This window comes from Orbicella franksi, chromosome 1 (assembly GCF_964199315.1).
Source record: "Orbicella franksi chromosome 1, jaOrbFran1.1, whole genome shotgun sequence".
Lineage (NCBI taxonomy): Eukaryota > Metazoa > Cnidaria > Anthozoa > Scleractinia > Merulinidae > Orbicella > Orbicella franksi.
The window spans coordinates 9,376,263-9,396,660 of NC_138145.1; the positions used below are offsets into that span (position 1 = coordinate 9,376,263).

At 40.5% G+C, this 20,398-nt stretch overlaps 2 protein-coding genes across 3 annotated transcripts in view; both read left to right on the forward strand.

Moving 5' to 3' along the window:
• The window catches only part of LOC145488412 (uncharacterized), a 52,936-nt gene extending 44,939 nt beyond the window's left edge, over positions 1 to 7,997 (forward strand). Inside the window, exons 66-76 of one of the 2 annotated variants that reach the window (XM_081467271.1) lie at positions 410 to 427; positions 930 to 947; positions 1,513 to 1,530; positions 2,034 to 2,066; positions 2,616 to 2,633; positions 3,446 to 3,496; positions 4,099 to 4,234; positions 4,698 to 4,804; positions 5,745 to 5,771; positions 6,199 to 6,357; positions 7,342 to 7,790. In XM_081467271.1, the coding sequence (XP_081323397.1) occupies positions 410 to 427; positions 930 to 947; positions 1,513 to 1,530; positions 2,034 to 2,066; positions 2,616 to 2,633; positions 3,446 to 3,496; positions 4,099 to 4,234; positions 4,698 to 4,804; positions 5,745 to 5,771; positions 6,199 to 6,357; positions 7,342 to 7,458 (702 nt within the window). In that variant the 3' untranslated portion in view covers positions 7,459 to 7,790. Of the gene's footprint in view, positions 1 to 409; positions 428 to 929; positions 948 to 1,512; positions 1,531 to 2,033; positions 2,067 to 2,615; positions 2,634 to 3,445; positions 3,497 to 4,098; positions 4,235 to 4,697; positions 4,805 to 5,744; positions 5,772 to 6,198; positions 6,358 to 7,341 lie in introns of both variants that reach the window. The other variant, XM_081467281.1, reaches the window with a different exon arrangement.
• Positions 7,998 to 8,432: 435 nt separating this feature from the next.
• LOC145488423 (DNA-directed RNA polymerase, mitochondrial-like) overlaps positions 8,433 to 20,398 on the forward strand; it is a 14,949-nt gene continuing 2,983 nt past the window's right edge. Inside the window, exons 1-14 of the mRNA XM_081467293.1 lie at positions 8,433 to 8,694; positions 9,640 to 10,529; positions 11,039 to 11,290; positions 12,734 to 13,166; positions 13,600 to 13,805; positions 14,440 to 14,601; positions 15,267 to 15,549; positions 16,304 to 16,544; positions 17,147 to 17,352; positions 17,629 to 17,819; positions 18,128 to 18,361; positions 19,068 to 19,343; positions 19,660 to 20,001; positions 20,290 to 20,378. Of these exons, the coding sequence (XP_081323419.1) occupies positions 8,553 to 8,694; positions 9,640 to 10,529; positions 11,039 to 11,290; positions 12,734 to 13,166; positions 13,600 to 13,805; positions 14,440 to 14,601; positions 15,267 to 15,549; positions 16,304 to 16,544; positions 17,147 to 17,352; positions 17,629 to 17,819; positions 18,128 to 18,361; positions 19,068 to 19,343; positions 19,660 to 20,001; positions 20,290 to 20,378 (3,947 nt within the window). The 5' untranslated portion in view covers positions 8,433 to 8,552. The remainder of the gene's footprint in view (positions 8,695 to 9,639; positions 10,530 to 11,038; positions 11,291 to 12,733; positions 13,167 to 13,599; positions 13,806 to 14,439; positions 14,602 to 15,266; positions 15,550 to 16,303; positions 16,545 to 17,146; positions 17,353 to 17,628; positions 17,820 to 18,127; positions 18,362 to 19,067; positions 19,344 to 19,659; positions 20,002 to 20,289; positions 20,379 to 20,398) is intronic.

Below are 20,398 nucleotides of genomic sequence, written 5' to 3' on the forward strand. Positions count from 1 at the left end.
ATTTAACTGAAACTGTCCTCCAGATATGAAGGTAAAATATTTTCTACTGAAGAAAAAAACTCTTTATTTTGTGTGATGAATTAAAAACGCAATTTGCCGATATCAGCTCGTGAGCGGTCCATCTTAGCCGTCCGTATTTCATATAATAAATGGTATTTTTGGACAACCGTTTTTTCTCCACTAAGGTTGTAGAACTATTATATGCGGGGGATATTCCCCGTGGTGTCAATGGATGTATATGACCGTGTCTTCTCTTTTTGGTATAGCTAATGTGTTACGCTCTTACCTAGATGTAAATATCGCTATTACGTTTGCGACAAAGAAATCAAACAGTCAACAGCCGCTACATCTAAACGTACATGACTGTACTTATCTTTTATTCACTATACAAATACGTTGTTTCTTTTAGGGTTCCAAAGGACCTGGCGTAAGTATTACGCTCTTAGTCGGTATCAACCATATATTTTGTATACACCAAGTTAGTTTTTTCATGGGATACACCGCGCTTTTCTTTCATTTGGTCAGCATTCTTTTTTTCGCCGTCTTTGATCTTCCGGTAAACCGCCGTATAATTTAGAAACATGCAATTTGGATAGCAAGAGAAGGCATCCACTCGTAATGCATTAGATCAGAGAACACACTAGTGCATCCCAAAGGCAGCTTTTTTCTATTACGGCAGTCTTTCTTCACCCCGATCCACTCTCGTAGCGTACTTTACGTTACATGTAAGACCACATAACAAAATCGTAAAAGACAAAAATATGTCACCATTCTGGAAAATACATGATTATTATCCCCTCGCGCTTGTATGGAGCGTAAGTCTGTTAAATGGCATGAACAACACTCAGGTATATGGTTTCAGTTTTCACATTAATAGTTATTATAACCTAATGAAAACTATTTTCTTGTGCTTTGTTGTTTCTCTACAGGGTGATCAAGGTCTCAAGGTAAGTCACAATCTAGCAGCTTTGCAACTGTGTTACAATTATTTTATAAAGACTTCACTGCTGGCAGTCGAGGACACCACTAATGGCCTTAAAGACAAAGATTTTATATTTGACAATAAGCCCACAGTTAATTGTCAAATGTTAAGAAATCTCTTCCTGGTGGACTAGCATCCAATTTGGGAGGGGGAGAAGAAATACTCCAGGTTGCTTAATGCTACAGAAACCGAGATACGCTGCGGCTGTATGGACCAGTTGACCCGAAGCAGTCTTTTCCTTTACTTGCACTACTGCTAAACAACATGGTCTTTGGACCATTACAATCGGTTGTTCAGACATCTGGATTTAGTAATATATTCCAGATATCGAATATGCTTCTGCGTCCAGTCTTCATCAACTTGGGATTTGTAGTTTAGCTTTTAATTGTGGTGCACATAATTATACAACTTACAACTTATACAAACGTGGTGCACATATACAACTTTTGTATTCTTGTTGCTCTTTGGCGCACGTACGTTGATGTGCGTATTTACCTGAAGTAACTTCATTGTCTTTGTTTGTTTTTTAGGGAAGAGCAGGTGCACCAGTAAGTCCTGTTTTTGTTTTCTTTGTTTATTTGTTTTCTCTAGTTACATGTCAAGCGCGTGAATATAGTGTAGTACACCGAGTCATAGCCAAGAGTCGAGACGACTGGATAACTGTGGATGCTCTATGCTCCTTAGAGGAGCGAGGGGGATAGGAGACTCTGAGTCAGCGAAGCCTCCCAGAACGGGGAAGCGCTATACGTACTACCCAAGTACCTGGTGAAATAATGTAAATAATAGGTCACGAGAGAGAAAAGAAAACGTTATTTCCCTGGTCGTTGGCCATTACTGGCTTGTACGAGACTAGTTTCAACAGGCAAACCAATCCCGACACGTCAAGGTTTTTGTATGGTTAACTTGCTATGACAAGTTGGTGACGAATAATCCCTTTTGTACGCGCCCCTTTGGTGCAAAACAATTCTTTGGATGGTTAAAATTCAAAGCAATGTTGACGTTATTACTGTTATTGTTTAGTTTTTTATTTGTTTTTGTTTTTTATCACTAGGGTCCCCCAGGCCCTCCCGGCGAACCCGGAGCGGTAAGAAGTAGTTAAGGGTGGTATCGTGCATGCGCAGTCCTGTGAGTTACAAATAGAGTGTTGATTCAAGTGTGAAAAATTGAACTTTCCATCTTGCACTTCCATCAATAGGTGTTAAACAGTCAGAACTGTGTCATTGCTTAGCTGCACTGTTATTAAATTCAGTTTAATTGAAAGTTGCATTTGAATAGAGTAAGAGCATTGTCGCTATGTTTCCACCTCGACACTGTGCATCTTCTTCGTGGGAACTATCTCAAAGGAGCTCAGTCACGTTATTTTGTGTTATTTTGGCCACGTACAAAATTACCTTTAAATTGAAGGAAACCTGAAAATAATAGTTTCTTAAGATAGAAAAACAGTTAGAAGATACTAATAAATAATAAAGGAGCAGGGATGGTCAAGGATGAAGAAGATTATCACGGATTACAAACGACAAACTTGAAAAATTTTGGCTAAGCTTTTCAAGATGCGCAAGCCGTGATGTAGCTCCTTAATACTGAGTTGATGTCTTACTAAACGTTTATCTCTCTTGATTTCTTTCTTTTCAAGGTTGGCGGCCTATTTGGGGTAAGTTCCCTTTAATACGGCAATTCTTTTATAGCGGAGCTCCAGCGGCCCAAAGGGCCGCCAAGCGGAGCCCCATACTCATTTAGGAAAGAAAAGAAAACCCATGAGTTGATTTTCTCATGGTTATCATGGCTAGCGGTATTGCTCGTGGGCGCGTACACACGACGGCGACGACGACAACGACGACGGAGTCGTGCAACATGGCGGCCATACTCGAAATAATAGGTTGACAGAGACATGCAGCCTTGGTTTACCGTGTACCTCTTTGATATTGGACATCTGTTATGATCAAGTGACACCTGTCAAAACAAGGTATCCGCTGACCAGTATCACGTGACCATATCGCGGGCTCAAGTTTACAGCTCATCGAGGTCACGTGTTTTTCGAAGTTGACCGCTGACCAAGTGCTGGTTTTTGGTTAGATCGCGGGCTCATGTCAGGTTAACTTGTTGAAAACAGGGCAGGATTGTTCGGAAGCCAATTAACGCTAACCCAGGATTAAAAGTTAACCGAATTATAACTTTTTCTTCTGTACAAGTATTTTTTGCTGCTTTGTTTCGTGTATATGGTGATTATTAAAACTCAAAACAGAGGGCCAAACAATATACAGAAAAACTCACCGCAAAGTTACAAAACTCAAATCAAAATTAATTCTACCTTTTCCTGGGTTAGCTTAGTGGGGCTCTGAACAACCCGGCCCAGGAGCTACGCTTTTAGGCTCGCCTAAATCTATATATTATTACCTATTTGCTTGGCAATGTGCTGATACTCTGGGAGTATTAAGATGCCTATCACTCTGTATTCTCTTGTAGCAACCTGGGCGAAGAAAACGACGATCTGCTTCCAATGAAGTGAACGACCAGGTACGGTGACTGATATATTTCTCAAGTATGGTCCATCCAAAGCAAAAGCACATACTGTAAAAAAATCAATTTGTTATAAACCCTGGGTTTATACAACTTCATAAAGGTTTGGGTTTTTTAAAGGGGGAGGGGGGCGCTTATAAACTGGGGTCTTTACACCGGAATAGCATTTTTTGTTTATTACTCATAGATGGACCTACAACCACAGTGGGGGAGGTGGGCGAGGGGAAGCTCCTAACCACAATTTGACGGTATCGAGTATTCAGCTCATGTTACTTCCGAGGAACTATTATGAACGTTTCCGAACACGAAGATCTCCCGAGCGGTCTTGTGGATATCGAAAGGTGATCCGAAATGCCTCCGAATCTTTCAGTGATGTTTACCGATTGAACCAAGTTACGCGAGCCGAAATGGTTTGACATAAGCTTTTAAATATTTACCCTATTGCAAATACTTCGAATTCACTAGTCCTCCCGGATTAATACCTTTACCAAAAAAAACACTTTAGTGACTAGAATCTGATAACATTTGCCTCGAGTATGCATCAAGTGGTACCGTCGTATCATCCTAGGTACATACATTGATTATTTACCTGTTATCAGTTTGTAGAGCTCACTATTGGTGTTTTGGAAGTCCTCAAGATGCTTAAAAACCTGGAAACACCCCTTGGTGGTGCAATGAGTAGTTCAGCAAGGACCTGTAAAGAAATTATGCTTCTCAATAGCACGTTACCTGACGGTAAGAACCAATCACATTCAAGCACACATACTAAACGCTTCAGTTCTTTTGCTAGATAAAGGGACAAGGGTGGCCAAGTTTTCGTGGCAGTGACTTGAAATTTGGTAGTCGTGAATCTAGCATCTTCACTCTGAAGCGAAGCAAGTGGTAATTTCTGTACAGTAAGATCTACAAAAAATATTGAGTAAAATGGCATACAAATCGTTCAACTGTTAGACGACGCTTACGGAAATTACCGAGCGGTTCCCTCAGTTGGCCCACAGCCATTGTTTTCCCATCTAGTTTATCTTTTTTCTGGTAGTAATACCTTCCCGTCCTTCCATCCATACAAAGCCATCTGTAAATGTACAGCCGGGCTTAAGTGCTAATACCTATGATCCACACTGTATTACTGGCAGTAATGTCGGTCAGTTTCCAGGGATCGTAATGAAAACTACGCTAGCAAGTGTTACTTGTATTTCAGGCAAATACTGGCTTGATCCTAACGGAGGATGCGCAGAAGATGCTTTCCAAGCTGAGTGCAAGTTCTCCTCTGGAGGACAAACTTGTGTATATCCAAACCAACAACAGGTAACGTTTATCTCAGAATCTCCTGTTGGGTTCCTTCCTACTGGATCACCGAAAGGACCGAACGCAAATCGGCCCTTGCCCTTGCAAAGATCCCATGCGTCGTTCATCGTTTGTGTCCATGACTCCGCGATTCGCGCTGTTAAGTGTGGTGTTTTCTACAGGTTGCCGAATTTGCTCTGAATGCTCAAGACGAAGCGCGTTTTTATCCAGCTATCGAGGTCCAACAAATGGAAAACGAAAACCAACACATTTTTTTTGAGATAAAAAAAAAGAGAATTAATAAATATATAGATCACTTTCTTTAAGTGTCAGTGTTTAGCACCACTGTACTAATTGTGGACACTGCAATAAGCAAACAAACATTGTGAATTGAGCAGAAACTTGTTAAAAATCCCAACTGGCGGGAGGCTGACCAGTTGGCTATTTGCAAAGCGTGCAGGAGTTGAATCTGGGACCACCAAACACAGATCCATCCAATGGCACGGAGGAGGATTTGAATTCGGGACCTCCGGATTACAAATCCAGCGCCCTAACCACAAGACCAGGCTGCCTCCTGATGAGGCAATTACTGAAAAACTGCTCTACTGAGTGATAAATTATGGAATCGTATATTGTGTCTTTGATTTGAAGTCTTAGTTTTCTTCGTAGTAAAACTGCCAGATGGTAGTAAAAGCAAACTTAAACGACAGTGAGCAAGTCTGATTCACATTTTTTTAATTCCTTTTTTTTTTCTTCCTCATACCTTCTACTGCTGTTGCTCCGTGGTTTGTACTCACACTCATAAAGCCTTGTTAAATGTTTATATTGGTCGATGCACTTAGCTACATGTACAACTAGCTTCATTAATGATAAACTAACTAAAGGAACTTAATAAACTTATGTGGCTCCAAATTCACTATTTCGAAACCAGGAGTGACATTTCTGTTGTATTTTATTTTAGGATGACAAATTAAAGGACAAGGTCAAGGTATTTTGATATTTTACCGTTATTTTCGATTCTCGACTGATCAACAGAGTAGTTATAACTTCAGAATTTACCGCCCGAGACCTCTACTCTCAAAGAACAATTCCCTGATGACTGAAACAGCGACGTCATATTACTGGGTAACTTCAAAGATGAGTTCTGAGAATCTTTAATTCAGAACTGAGGAGTGTATTCTTTGGCACTGTATTTCACTAGAACAAAGTTACTTCGAGACCGTATTTTGCTTGCGGCCAAACAATAGGCACAATTTCCCAGTACCCATAAACAGCAAAAGTGGAAATATGCCATTTACTTCTTTTAGCCAAGTAGTGAAAGCACCGAAGTTGGACGTTTGACCTGGGCCCTGGAAGGCTTGTCTTGAAACGTTTGCCCGCTTGACTATTCATTAATCGGTTCTGTTTTGTTGCAGTTCTCTTACGACGTAAGTCCAACACAGTTCAAGTTCCTTCGTCTACTGAGCAAAGAAGGTGTCCAAGACGTCTCACACGAATGCCTCGACAATGCCTTCGACCTGACCATATCTAGTTTTAACGGACAAAAGATTTCCTCTTCTCATCCTCAGTGTAAGGTAAGATAACCTGTATTCCATCTACAGACAAGGCTAACAGAAGATAGGCTGCGATGTTGAGAAAGCAGGACTTCTTCGTTTAATTAGAGAGTCATATTGGTTTTGCAGGATATATGTTGATGTTGTTCTTAGTTTTTTTTTCCTAACATTCCAAGACATATATGTGTTAATGTAGACCAGCTAATTTGGTCGTTTAACTTTTTATGCGCGCACCGAACATCCTTCTCTGTAAAGCGCGTGCTAGGATCCTGTTTATCAAGTTTTCTCACGACCTGTGACAGCTCCCAAAACAAACCTCAAGAGAAATCTAACTACAGAGAGAATATTCCGGGTTTTTTTTTTATGTCACTTTTCGCAAGTACACCGTAGTCATGAAAAAATGGAATGCTTTATGGAGATTTTAAATGTCCTTCGCAGCCCTTTTTTGTGTGGTCGCGCAACGCTTCCCTCGGCTTCAACTTTGCTTCCCGAAGAAGCGCTACGTGACAGTTCAAAGAATGGCCTTGAAAGAGACTCGTCAACTTCAACGGCCTAAAGAATCTGTTAAGCCTGGTTCTCACTCCGACATGAGCACAAGCATAAGCATACCGGTAGTAAGAACGCCAACAGCACAAGCACACGCTAGTGAGGACGGGCACAACACAAGCTGAAGTAGAACAGAAGTCTTTGTCGTTCTTTTGCTTGTGTTTATGTTTCTGTCAAGTGAGAACGCGCTTCTGTAAGCATAAACATAAGCATAAGCGAAAGTCCGCCATCTTGTTTTACTGTATCGAGGATTCATGGAACCGAAAATAAGACAAGTATCTATTCTGCGGATGCCTGGGTGTTTATGCTTGTGTTGACGGTGGGCGTCCTCAATATTGTTATGCCTGTACTTGTGCTTATGTCATTGTGAAAACTGAGCTTTAGTTGGTAGACCTGACAGTATTTAACGGGAAATTGAAGCTTTGTTCTCAGTTTAACACTGTTTTTGCTTTTTTTCAGACCGGCCAGAACCAAGTGCACTCCGTCACCAAGAAGGAATTACTTCCTTTGAAAGACATGTCTACCACACACCAGCAGCCAATCAGATACACGCTCGGCCCAGTCTGTTTCCAATAATTTGCGTCTTTAGTTGTTAAGTTTATTTTTACCGTAGTGTCAGGATAGAAATTCAACTCAGAATCAGATTCGTATCACTGGGTGCGAAGAGCAACAAGTCTTAATAACAGAAAGAGAACAATTAATAGCAGTCGAGAGTGGAACAGATGCTTACTCCCTTGTATGTGTTAGTATAAATAAACTGTACCTATATAAATGTATACGTGTTTGTATATCAAGAACGTTGGGAGTTGTAAACATGCTTAAAATACAAATGGTTTCTCTCATTTTATGTGTCATGGGTGCGTTTAAAGATATCTTGTAGTGGAAGTATCTGTGGAAAATAAAAATCTTCATGAGCGGCGACATAGCATAAGAATGTTGTGTGGGGTATCTTAGCGCCTCGCCCCGAACGACCCGTCGGGCAAATGAGGGCAGATCGAGCGGGTAAGCGTTCCTTTGATCTGAGGGCGTGTTTAAAACACGAAATGGCGAAATGGCACCCCGGTTAGCCTGAATAGCGCTCAGGTTAGCCTAAATAGCGCTCCGGTTAGCCTAAATACCACTGAATCGACGGTGGTTAGCGCAAAGTTTATTAAACTGCGCAAAGCCTGAGTGGCGTGAGAGAAGACGTCTTCTTACAAAGTTCGTGACTTTGAAAACAGAAGGCTTAGCAATACAACGCTATAAAAAGCTGTTAACAGAGCGACGTGTTTTCGGTGTCTGTTAAAGGAACGAAAGCCAGCGTTTTCAAAGCTGACACTTTTGCGTCAATGGAAGCTGCAAAGGGGTTTAAATGCATATTGCATGCAGTTCTTGGCCCACTCGTAAAGGTGAAATTTTAAAACGTTTTTTGAAGGTAACAAGTCTTCGAAATTTTTATTGCTTATCGATATGGCAAGGGTGACCTTTTCCTTTCCTCAGTATTACTCCACAATCGTACGCAACCCCTCTTTCACCCGTGGTCCAGGTCTCCTCGCTGAACGCGCTCAACAACTTGGAAACGACACCTGGAACTTGGAACCAGACTCTCATTGCCTCTCATGGCCATGGCATATCCATGGCATACCGCTGTACTTTAAACTGCAGACGCAAATAGAAAATGGCGGATAAACATGGCTTTTTTGCAGATTTGTCGTCGACAGCAGGCAGTTTTCGAAGGTGTTACTTATTCCTTACAACGTTTAGTGACAAGGAGAAGTTTTTATAGTTCTTGCACACTACACCGGTCTCTACAGAACCAGCCTGTGTGTCCAGGTAAGACATGAATGGGGATCCAAAATATGTTTTCGATGCTAATGTGCGTCAGCTGTATGAGGCTTACTGAAGACTAGTAACTGTAAACGCTTTGCATGGTGAACGTGTTTATGTCGGTCAAATCAGCGCTTGATGATGCAAATTTGATTGTGATGAAGCATGGTCAAATGTTCAGAGATCGCGGGAGTTAAACTAGACAAAACAAAATTTGGACTTGAAAATCACATGGATAGAACTTTGCACGTGCGTGCTGAAATGTTACGTAAAGCTTTTTAAAAAAGGCTTGAATTTCAGCAATGTTTTATTTCTGTTTTGGAGCAAATACTTCAGGACTTAAACGTTCTGAAGTCCATCAAAGGGAACACAGCTGTATACCATCAGGGCTATAGAGAGTTCCTTCTCCCACAGTTCCTTTCACGGTGGTCAGTGGTTTCTGGCCACCTTCAGTTAATGTAATGAGGTGTCTTTGGCAACTCTGGTAATTATTGTGACCACTTAACACGGCTTTACACAAGGATGGAGTCACTAAAAGGCAACTTATGGAAATGTTTTGCTCCGAGTACTAGTGCTGCATATGATGCCACAGACTGCTACCTTCTTTCCATGCACAATGTTATTTGGACATTCCATTTTTTATCTGCACCCCTTCTTTGGAGGGCAACCTCAAGGAGGGCAACCTCTGGCATAGGGCCTTTTAATATTTTTCAAGGAAACTGACAAAATTGTAACCCCCCTCTCCTCCCCCCCCCCCCCTCCCAGATACAAACCCCAAGGATCCAAGGATGCTGACAACAAAAATCTAGGGTGTCTGAATCTGTCCTTCCATGGAGATTGAGGTTGTTTGGGGGAAAGGTTGGGTGGAGATGAAAAGTGGAGAGTTTGCAACTTTTTCCCCATTCTTAATTTTGTTGTAATCATGTTTGTCTTCTATATGTTTTTTTGCAGCTAAATGTACATTCTCCTTTGTAAGGCCAAGATTGAGCAATCGACCACCCACCTTCTTGTTTACTACTCAAGCTGTTCCTCTTCAACAAAAAGTTGTTGAATCAGTTGCAAAAGATGAGTCTTCAGCTGAAGGAGGAAAGGCAACATCAGGGCAAAAAACAAAAAACAAAACAAAGCAAAGCAAAAAGAAAAAGGACAAAAAGAAGGCAAAGACTGGTGAAGCTGTAAAAGACACAAACTCAAATGAAGTTGATAATACTGCAAGCAAGCAACAGGATTTAGCTGCAAGCAAAAAGAAAAAAGCAAAGCAAAGCAAATCAACAGCAAATAACAAGAACAAAAAGCGAAAAAGTAGTGCTAAAGCTGTTGAAGCAATAAAGGATGGAAATGCCATTAAGGACCAGGAGAATATTGTACACAATATTGATAAAAAACAGAGTTCGACTGCCAAGTATGCTGCAACTGATGCTAAAATACAAACTGAACAAATAAATCCAGATACTAAAGGTGGAAACACATGGAAAGATCGTAGTAGACAGCAAAATTCAGACAACACATTTTCTAAGGCTGCAGGGACCTCGCCAGCAATTGAATCTCTTGATAATGATGAGGCACACCCATTGCATTTTACTCCTGACGCTGTCCTAATTGAAGCAGATGAAGATCTACAAGGAGACTTTGAATTTAAGGACACTCATGTGATTGACTCAGCTGATGTGGAAGTGGAAAATGTTGAAGATCCCACTTTGCAGTCAAAAGTAGAGAGTCATAGTGAGAGTGAACCTGAACAACATTTTAAGGACAGGTCATTTAAAGATGGTACTCCAGGTGGACGATTGTTTAAAGAAGAAACTTTGGCTGAAATAGATGCTTATCTTTACCTTGGAAAAGTAAGTTTTAAATTATCTTTGTCAGGGGTTTCATTAGCATTTTCAGGAGGGCAACTGGTTTTCACAGGGAGGCAAAACGTTTTGAACTGAACTTCTTTATAAGAAAAACTCTCCTCTGGAAGGTCAAACTAGGTGGGCAAAATCATCCTCACAGCCAGTCAATTTGCCCAGTGCGACTGCCCTTAGAACCCCTGCATTGTAGTATGAGGAGAAATTTCTCAAAGACATATTCTTTGCTATTGTGCAATCTTTTTTCTTGTGTTTTTTTTTTTCAAACTACATGTAGAATGATGTAGCCTTGCATTGATTGGTGGAGGCAAGATGGATCCTCCATATCACAGGCGCAGTTCCCCAACTACAGTAACTGTACCAAACCATGCTCTTACAGTATACGTTTGAGTGCATAGTACATGTATTTTGCTGTAAATAAATAAATTATTATAAAGTAACATGTCCCAAAAATGGCCACAATATGCTAATAACAGGTGCTGTTTTGTTTCACTTCCCAGCCGAATGAAGCAGAGAGGCTGTTTAACAGATACCTAAGAAAGGGGAAACAGTTTGAAGTTAGTGCATTTAACAAGCTGCTTCATGGATGGGCTCAGAAAGGAAACTTGATGAGCGTAAAGTTGGTTTTCAATTTGCTGCAAAACGAGGGACTAGAACCCGATATGGGAACATATGCTGCATTACTCCATGGCTATGGAAAGTACAAGGATGTGAATGGTGTGCAGAATGTTATCCATGAAATGAAGGAGAAGGTCAGTTTAATGTTGTAGCTTAAAACTGATTGTAAACAGCCCTCCTGGCCATGGATTTCAGAAAACACCGAGTCTGTTTATGGGATCACCAGCTTGGAATTTACACAAGCTTTTCACAGATCCTCCTGTCAAAGCTACTATAATGTCAACTTGAGGCCTACAAGTAAATACCTTGTTTTTTCCTCTGGTCAAAGTGACCAGCCATTCCCCCTGCCAGCAGCTTGTCCATGCTTCTGAAGCATACACATTGGAACAGGCAGAGCAGTAGCTCCTTCTCCCTGGATGGGATTTTAAATCAATTGAGAGGTACCCAATCATTTAACAGTACACCTACATGTAGTATAGGCTACATGTACAGTCATATGTACATGTATTTGCTCCGAGTTTTGATTGGTTCACTGTATTGTCTGTATCCTTTGTGATTGGCCAGAGTGATTACATGTACTTTAAGGACGGTGCCTACTAATTACAAAGGTTTTTGCGTCAGGTTAGGACCATGCGGAGAAAGTCGATCTTTGCTAGGGCTATTGGAATCCACAAAGAAAAATGGGGGTAGCCATGCATCTTTTCAAGATAATTAGCCTTGAATCCCAGCAAAAATGCTGACATCAGCATTTTTCTGAATGAAAGGAAAGGATATTTCTTCACAAATTTCCGCAGAATTCGCCATTACATACAGAAAAGCAAAAACATTTAAATAAAGATCTTAGAACTATTTGGTGTAAGTAAACATAAAAAACATTTTTGCTATGTTTTTAATGATAAAATCATTGCACAGTGCTTTAAGCATCTCTGTCAGCCTTCCTCTGGTTCAGTTAAAATGCAGAGGAGTGAGTCTAAATAGCTTTTCCTCACAACCAGAAACTAAACGTGTTTAATAGGCTTGCCACTTCCATTTCATAACGTAAAATGTGGGGGTAACCATGTGTTTTTAAAAGTTATTCCTTGTTTTGAAAACTTTTACAGTGCCCGTTACATTTTTTCCTGTCACCTCCCCAGTGAGTAAACATTTGTACCTCTCGTACTTGTTTTGCACGTGCACTACGCCATCTGCAGGTACATGTTTACAGTGGGATTTAAGTATAATTTTCGACAGATAACAGCTAGTTTTTACAGTGTAACAGTTAGTGGTTAGCGATAGGCTGCTATTCCGGTATTCCTGGTTTTTGTACATGTGCATTAAACTTGATTTAGTCACAGCAGGAAAATTTAGCTGTCATTTTTGTCGCGTACATTGTATCGTAGTTGATTTCGTCAATGTCAACCCCAGCGTGTGCGTGGTGGTTAAACCATGCCGTGTGTGATGCACAAAACGTGTGCACATTAACAATTATAGTAGGCACCATCCTTAATTGGTTGAAGTTTTTGACTCTAAATTGAAAACTGCTCTACATGGACATTTAATAGTAACTGAGTCAACATTCTTTTTTTATTTTTCCACAGCAATTTGATGTCAACCACATTTTTCACAAATGCTGTTTGACAGAAAGCCAGGCCAAGGGAGTTGCTAATGCACTTAAACTTGTATATCCTCATTACAAACCAAGGATTACAAGTGAATCACAGAGTGAAATCAGCTACCCATCTCTGTTAAAGGAATGGTATGCTAACAGGGAGAACGTAGATATTAAATTGAAGAGTGTTCCTGGAAAACTTGAAAGAGAATTTGATGAATCCATACTGTTGGAACTTTTTGAAGAGCAAATTTCAAGGGAACTGTCAGGATTTACACCCATCCTGTCAATTGAAGTCAGCAAAGAAGAGGACACAGAGAACAAAAGACTCAAGGAAATGTTTTTGGAGTGTCGCAGCAAGTGGAAAGAAGCTCTGATTAAAAGCTTCGAGAAGGACATGTTTAAAACCAAGAATGCACAAGGTAAATGTAGTTCTTTACTCTTTATTATGTAATATGATTCTTTATTATCATGCCAACTCCACTCAAATAAAAAGCTACTTCGCAGGAAGCCCAGTCTTAAAATAATGTAAACTCACCTTGATTTGAACTCCCGATCTGACTCTGTAGTCCACCTACATCTCCACTAGGCTGCGCAAGCAATCGTTGCAAATTTACTCTTGGAAATCATATTTTTTCGGTGTGATAAGTTATTGATCCGAGACTCACCCTTTCACTTTAGTACAAGTTAGGTTGGAATCATTCTGACCCAAAGAACAAATTGGCCCACAACATGTGCATGTACTGTACAAGTCTGATGAAATGGTAAAAAAACTATCTTTCTCAAAGTTGATCACCCTGCATTCGTTAATGGTAATTTGGTAACAATGTACATCTGTTGATTTCTTTTTCACAGGAGACACCTTGCATCCCAGATATGCTTCCCTTTTTCAAATCTTTGAACATGATGAGCTCGCTGACATAATGTTGGACACCATTGTGTTTTATGTCAAGGGACGTATTGAAGGAGTTCCTTTGTATGGCATTAGTGGAGAGCTGGGCTCTGTGCTTAACCTGAAGTACATTGTGAAACACAGAGTGCAGTCAGGGATGTTAGACAAGGTACATTTACATGGTAATGCAATCTGACATTAAGTTGCATATTAATTAATCATCAGCAGCAAGATGTGAAATTTTCAGTGAACAGTTTAGTGAACTTGATAGGAAATTTTTTAAGAATGAGTAATATTCTCAGAACATGTACATGGTACTGTAAGTGGCACTATAAGAAGACCTGATAAATATTTTTGACAGTATGGTTAAAAGATCAAGTGCCCAGCTACAGTACATCTCCTGGTACAGTAAATAGTTGATTTGAAATGTTAAGGCTGGTTTTCACTAGAACATAAGCATAAGATGTTGATAATTAGCACCTTTTGTTAGGAGAATTCCTAACAAAGGGTGCCAATTATTACTGGATCCGTGTATGTTGGGTTATGCTTATACTTATGTGCTAGTGAAAACCAGCCTTAAGCAGTACACTTACTGTGACAAATAAATTCCCTCAACGTCAATTTATATGAACTTGACCTGAACATTGCAGCTAATTATTAAAAGGCACTCTAACAGGAGACAAGAAGAGGCATTGCTAATTATAATTATGCACAGGCAAAATTACAGCAAATAGGTAAATACCTTCGGGCTGCACTGTATATTATAGATTTGCTATGTACATGTACAGCATTGTTTGCTTCAGATGAAGGCCATATATCAGGACTACTTTTCATATTTAATGGATGAAAAAGTTATGGCCACAAAGATGGCGCGAGAGTTCTGGAATGAGCTTGATGATATGTTGCCCCTTGGCGCTTCACTACAGCAAGATGTTCCAAACTGGCCTTGGGCAACAAAAGTTGTGGTATGTACCATTAAAGTTGTGATCCACAAGGGTTGCATGAACATACAGTTCACATAATATTCCCTTGTTTTAAACTTTATTTACTTTTAAGTTTCTACATGTAGCTTCCACACTTTGCTTGATGAGTATAATCTTTAAAATAAGTCTACCTGCATGAATCTTGCATGTTGATTGGGTTATTGTCTGCCTTCAAATAGCACGTACACAAGAATTTATAAATGGCACTGTATATCATAAGTAGTTGATTTCTGGAAATTTGCATAATTTTACAAACTCAGTTTTCTTTAACCCGCTCATAGTAAAACAGAGGCAAGGCATCTATTCTGAGAGAGTTGTAAATTACGAGTCTTGAAGAGAAAGAAGAAAAACCTATCTTTGTAAGACTGTTCACGTAACTTTGACGGCCCATGGCTTATGATACAAATTAAGATAGCCTGCCATATTTCAAACCAGGCTTGATAAATAAAGTCAACAGTCAAGCCTTTGGATCAAACCATGTTTTAAATCTTCCTCTGAAGACGTGAATAGAATTGACGAAAGGAACTTTACATGTTGCTCTTGGAAGGAAAAGCTCGACATGGTTTCTCTGTAAGACCATATGAAAGAACCACCTAGCAAAGTACAGCCTAGACCCATTAACAACAACACAACGTTTTCCTTTTAAGTTTGGTTGCTTACTGGTGGAATGCTTCCTCAAGTCAGCTCACATTGATGTGAACCTCTTCAATGATGGCCCCGAGAAGATTCTGCCAGCATTTTACCACACCTACGAATTTAATAATGACAAGAGGTTTGGGATATTGAAGCCTCACCCAATCGTTTGTAAGTTATTCAAAGGCTACCTGGCAAAACAAGGAGAGATTTCCATGGAAACAACGTCAGTACCGATGTTGGTACCGCCACGTCCCTGGCGAGCAACCAAGGATGGAGCCTACCTTATATTACCGGGTGCGAGAATTGTTTGATAACCTTGTTTATCCCTTAGTATTTACTTGTAAGTGTCAATGTCATTTTTAGTGAAACCCTGTAACTCCTCTTTATATTTTAATTATGACATTGTTTTCGGTTCATTTGCCACTTAAGAAACTACAGCAGCCAGGGGTAAGTTTTCTCGTGCAGACTCTCTGTGTCCCTTTTTGGCATCTGCATGTTGCTGGGACAATATGGCGTCTCATCTTTTGCATGGTGCCACAAATGGCAAAATATCTGATCGTGTTAAATGCGCCACAATTTTACAATATGTTGCACGGAAACGTTGCTTTCGTTTAGCCGTACGTTATTGCTTTAGCCTTTTCCAGGCATTCAGTTAGTTGTGTTGCTGCGAAAAATGGCGCATGAAAAAAAAAAGAAAGGAGACGCACAACGTCCGAAAGCACTCCTCGCACCAAGCCCCTCTCTCCTTTTTTTTTTTTTTTTTTTTTTTTTTTTCCCGCGGTTTTTATTGAGTGCTTGGAAGGGAGTATTATTGAAGTCCCGGTGAAGAAAACAGAACTGTAATACACAAGATGTCGGTCATTATACATGTAATAGTCAGTTGCTGACTTCACAAGACAGCCCTGATTCCTACTGAAAAACTATTACCTCGGTCAGGTATTATAGATCACATGAGACTTTGACGGAAGAAAGTCTCTTGTTCCCAGACTCAATTGTTGTGCATATATGTTTAAACGACAAAGATCGAACTTTTGTTTTTGAATTGCAGTTGAGCTTATTCGCAGTGCTGGTGATGAAGACGGTCAATATGACAAACTACTGGAAAGTAAGACTAACAAAGAAGACTTGGTCGCCATATTTGACTCGCTGAACTTCCTTGGAGGGTGTGCCTGGAGAACTAACAAGAGAATCCTGGACATTGCCGTTCACATGTTTAACAATGGCGGCAATGAAGACTTAGCTATACCAGGACCTGTTGTACAACCAGAAGTGGATTCAATATTACTAAAGTGAGAGTCGGTCCTTAACTCAAAAGATCAATTCTCCTAACTTGTTTCTATTTGTATTTTATGTTACTGCTGATGAGAATCTCGTGGTTTCTAAGAGACAACAAATGTTTGCAGTTTGATTGCGGCTGTGTTTGTCGGTTCTTTCATTGCCCAAAATGTTTGCTAAGAGATCGACAGAAAAGTGTCAAAAAAAAACAAAACAATTACTTATCGCCATTTTTTTCTGTTACTCTGATTCTTCTGCCCCAAATACTAACTTGGTTTTTCGTTGGTTAGCCATTGCCAACCCTCTACAATCTGAGTCAACTGAAAAGGTTTAATTTAACTTTTAAATGTAACGGCATACTAGTGTGCGACAATTCATGTGAAAACTATTAAGTGGTAACTTTAAGTAGCCCTGCTGTTTTCGTTTTTTTTCCTTATTTTGTGACAAGTTTTTGTTTGGTTGATTTAATTTCGAACTGTGGCGCTCATGTGAGTGAAAAGTTCGAGCTGGCCAAAACTGATTCAGGTGACAATGACCATAATGTACTTCCTTCTGACATTCTTCTTGAGCTTTAGTGTTTGTGAATAATTTTCTTCCTATCTGCGTAATTTCGAAGGTCAGCTGATGCAGAGGAGAAAAACAAGCTAATCCGAGAGAGGCGATTGGCTAAGAAGCTGGCTCGAGAGCAGTACTCTCTAAGGATGTCTGCCCTGTACAAACTCTCTGTAGCCAATCATTTTCGTGATGACGTGTTCTGGCTGCCAATCAACTTGGACTTCCGAGGAAGAGTGTATCCCATTCCACCGCATTGTGCTCATGTCGGTAAGGACTGGGTCTGTGCAGTAATTATTTCATGCGACCCAACGTTGGCATAGTTTCCTTTGGGAAATGAGTTGTTTTTCTCGCCGCGTTAATATTTCGCTGGGCGTGCGATCTTGCGATCTCTGTGGACAGACCTCATTCTTTCAAGAAAGTGGTATAGCTGAATTTTGTCGTCGCGTCCTCCTGAAGTGGCAACTCTGCACAAAGTGATTTCTCTCACGGGGTCTTTTCTCAAGTGAATGAATTGATTAATTTGCCAACATTTTCTCTTTTTAGGGGACGATCTAAATCGAGGAATGCTTCAGTTTGCCAAAGGTGTTCCACTGGGCGAGAAGGGCCTTGATTGGCTGAAGATTCACTTGGTGACATTACACGGGGCGAAGAAGAAATCTTCTTTGCAAGAGCGGTTGAATTACGCTAACGAGATCATGGATGATATACTGGATTCAGCTGATAATCCCTTGACGGTAAGTTAGTTTTTTTTTGTTTGTTTGTTTGTTTGTCTCGATGGAAATCTTTGTTTCCCTGTGAGCTGGGTGACTGGTTGAAAATGCTCGTGCAACATGTTCTAACCATTAAGCACAAACATGTTGATTTCTCCAATCAGATGAAAAATTTAAACGAATCGTGAGTCGGGTTTCCGAATTTTCCTGCGCTTTTCTGCAGGTTGCACGGTTTAGCTGTGAGCTCTAATTGGTTCGTTGTTGTCTGATTTCCGACCGAAATACTTCATATAAGCACAACTCATTTTTATTGACCACATGTTTTTTTGCAGGGTCGAGACTGGTGGAAGACAGCTGATGACCCGTGGCAAACGCTGGCCACTAGCATGGAGATTGCAGACGCCATGCGCTCCCCAGACCCCACGCAATTTGTTTCCCATCAGCCAGTGCACCAAGATGGCTCGTGCAATGGCCTTCAGCACTATGCCGCTCTGGGCCATGACAGTTATGGTGCAAAACAAGTCAACCTGATGCCTGCCGATAGACCTCAAGATGTGTATGAAGAGGTACAATAATATGAGAACTTATTCGCCACGACTAGGAAGATTTCCCAAGGCAACCATTCCAAATTACCTGTCTAAAATTGAAAGAGATGCGAAAAATTGAACCAAAAAACAAAACAAAAAAATAGAAGTAAAACTACTTGAGCGCTCTCATTTGAATGGTCATACTTTATTTTTTATACACAGATTCTGAGGTAGTGCCGCCTTTTACAACAGTTTAGTTGTAAATAATTCCACGCTAGGAGTTCCATCGAAGACTTTAATCCACACTGTTGAGTGTAATAAACAGTACGGCTAACGCATTTCATTTGTATGGTCACCCACTAGGGTTCTTTTCACAGAATTAAGAATTACGACATTCCTCATATTATTATAACAAGGTTTCCTAGATTCTGGGAGTGCCTACGTGCTAGTTTATTTCATTATTATTATTTTTTAAATAATTATGGCGGTCAATTATAAACGAACACTGAAAACTAGAATCTGACTTACTTGAATTATTTCTCTTTGTTCCTTCTGAAACATAGGGCCTTGACTGAGAGCTTCCATCCTTCTCGATCTTGAGCTGTGTAGTTTGTACTGAGTAAATCATCTGTAATACAAATGTACCTTCACAATCGCCCGAATGATGAAGAATCAGTTAGAGCTTTCATAAACTTTGCTGGCACTTTGTGTGTGCTCACGTGTGACTTATGTTACTCCTGTATAGGTGGCCAAACTTGTGGAAGCAGCGCGAGTGCGTGACGCAGCCGCCGGTCACGAAATCGCCAAGGAACTTGAAGGGAAAGTTACCCGTAAAGTAGTGAAGCAGACTGTGATGACCATCGTGTATGGTGTCACGTTCATTGGTGGTCGGCTGCAGATTGAGCGACAGCTGAAAGACTTGGATGTGGAGGGAAATGTTCTTTTTAAGGGCTCTTATTATCTTGTAAACAAAGTTTTTGCCAGCATCGGGGAGATGTTCACTGCTGCAAGAGGAATTCAGGCAAGGTTTAGTGGAATAAACACGATTATAAAAAGCTATAGTGAGCAACGAGCAGTCCCTCTTTTTCCATTGTTGATCAAGCAAGAATCCCCTCCCCCATCCCCCTCAAAAAGCTCCTCCTTTGACCGCACCCCCCCCCCCTCCCCGAAAAAAAAAAAAAGTGGGGAAAAATAATTGTTGGGACTGTTCTTGTTCTACATATGATGTTCAACAAAAATTGGGTAATTGGTAGAGCGATTTATTACACTTGTTTTTTTTTATTATTATTATTTCAACTTGTTGGTTTATAAGAAATGTTTTACCTTTTCTCTTACAGAACTGGTTTGCTTCGTCAGCCACACAGATCGCTTTGTCCGGTCATTATGTCGACTGGTACACTCCTCTTGGCCTGTACGTCAGACAGCCCTACTGCAGAAAACCTGTGAGACATGTCATAAGAACCAACCTTCAATGGCTCTTATTACAAGCTACAGGGCTACCTGACATTCCACCAGACACAAGGAAACAGCGCGGAGCTTTCCCGCCAAACTTCGTTCATTCCCTGGACTCCACCCACATGATGCTGACCGCGCTGTATTGTCAGCGGTCTGGGTCGACGTTTGCATCAGTTCACGATAGCTTCTGGACGCATGCGGCCAATGTGGGTGTAATGAATCGAGTAAGTTCAACGGACTTTAACGTTAATTGGGGACATAACGAAATCAAATTTTAGCCGGAGGAACACAGAGGACTGTAATTTTGTTGTGTTTTTTGGCGAGAGACCCGTCACGCTCAGGTTGAGTGTCTCCACTACTATACGGTGGAGAGAGATATTCTGTAAGGTGTTAATCTACAAGAAATGACCAATTTTATATTCTGTTTCTGTCGGCAAGGGTGTCTTGAGGCTTTTCATCTCATTTCTTTTAGTTGAAGCAAATAGTCTCTGATGTTCATTTCTCCCACACAGATTTGCCGTGAGCAGTTTGTCGCGCTCCACAGCGAACCAATACTGGAAGAGCTGCAAAAACATTTCCATGAGAATTACTCAGGTTTGAAGTAAGTTTTTTCAAAGTCAA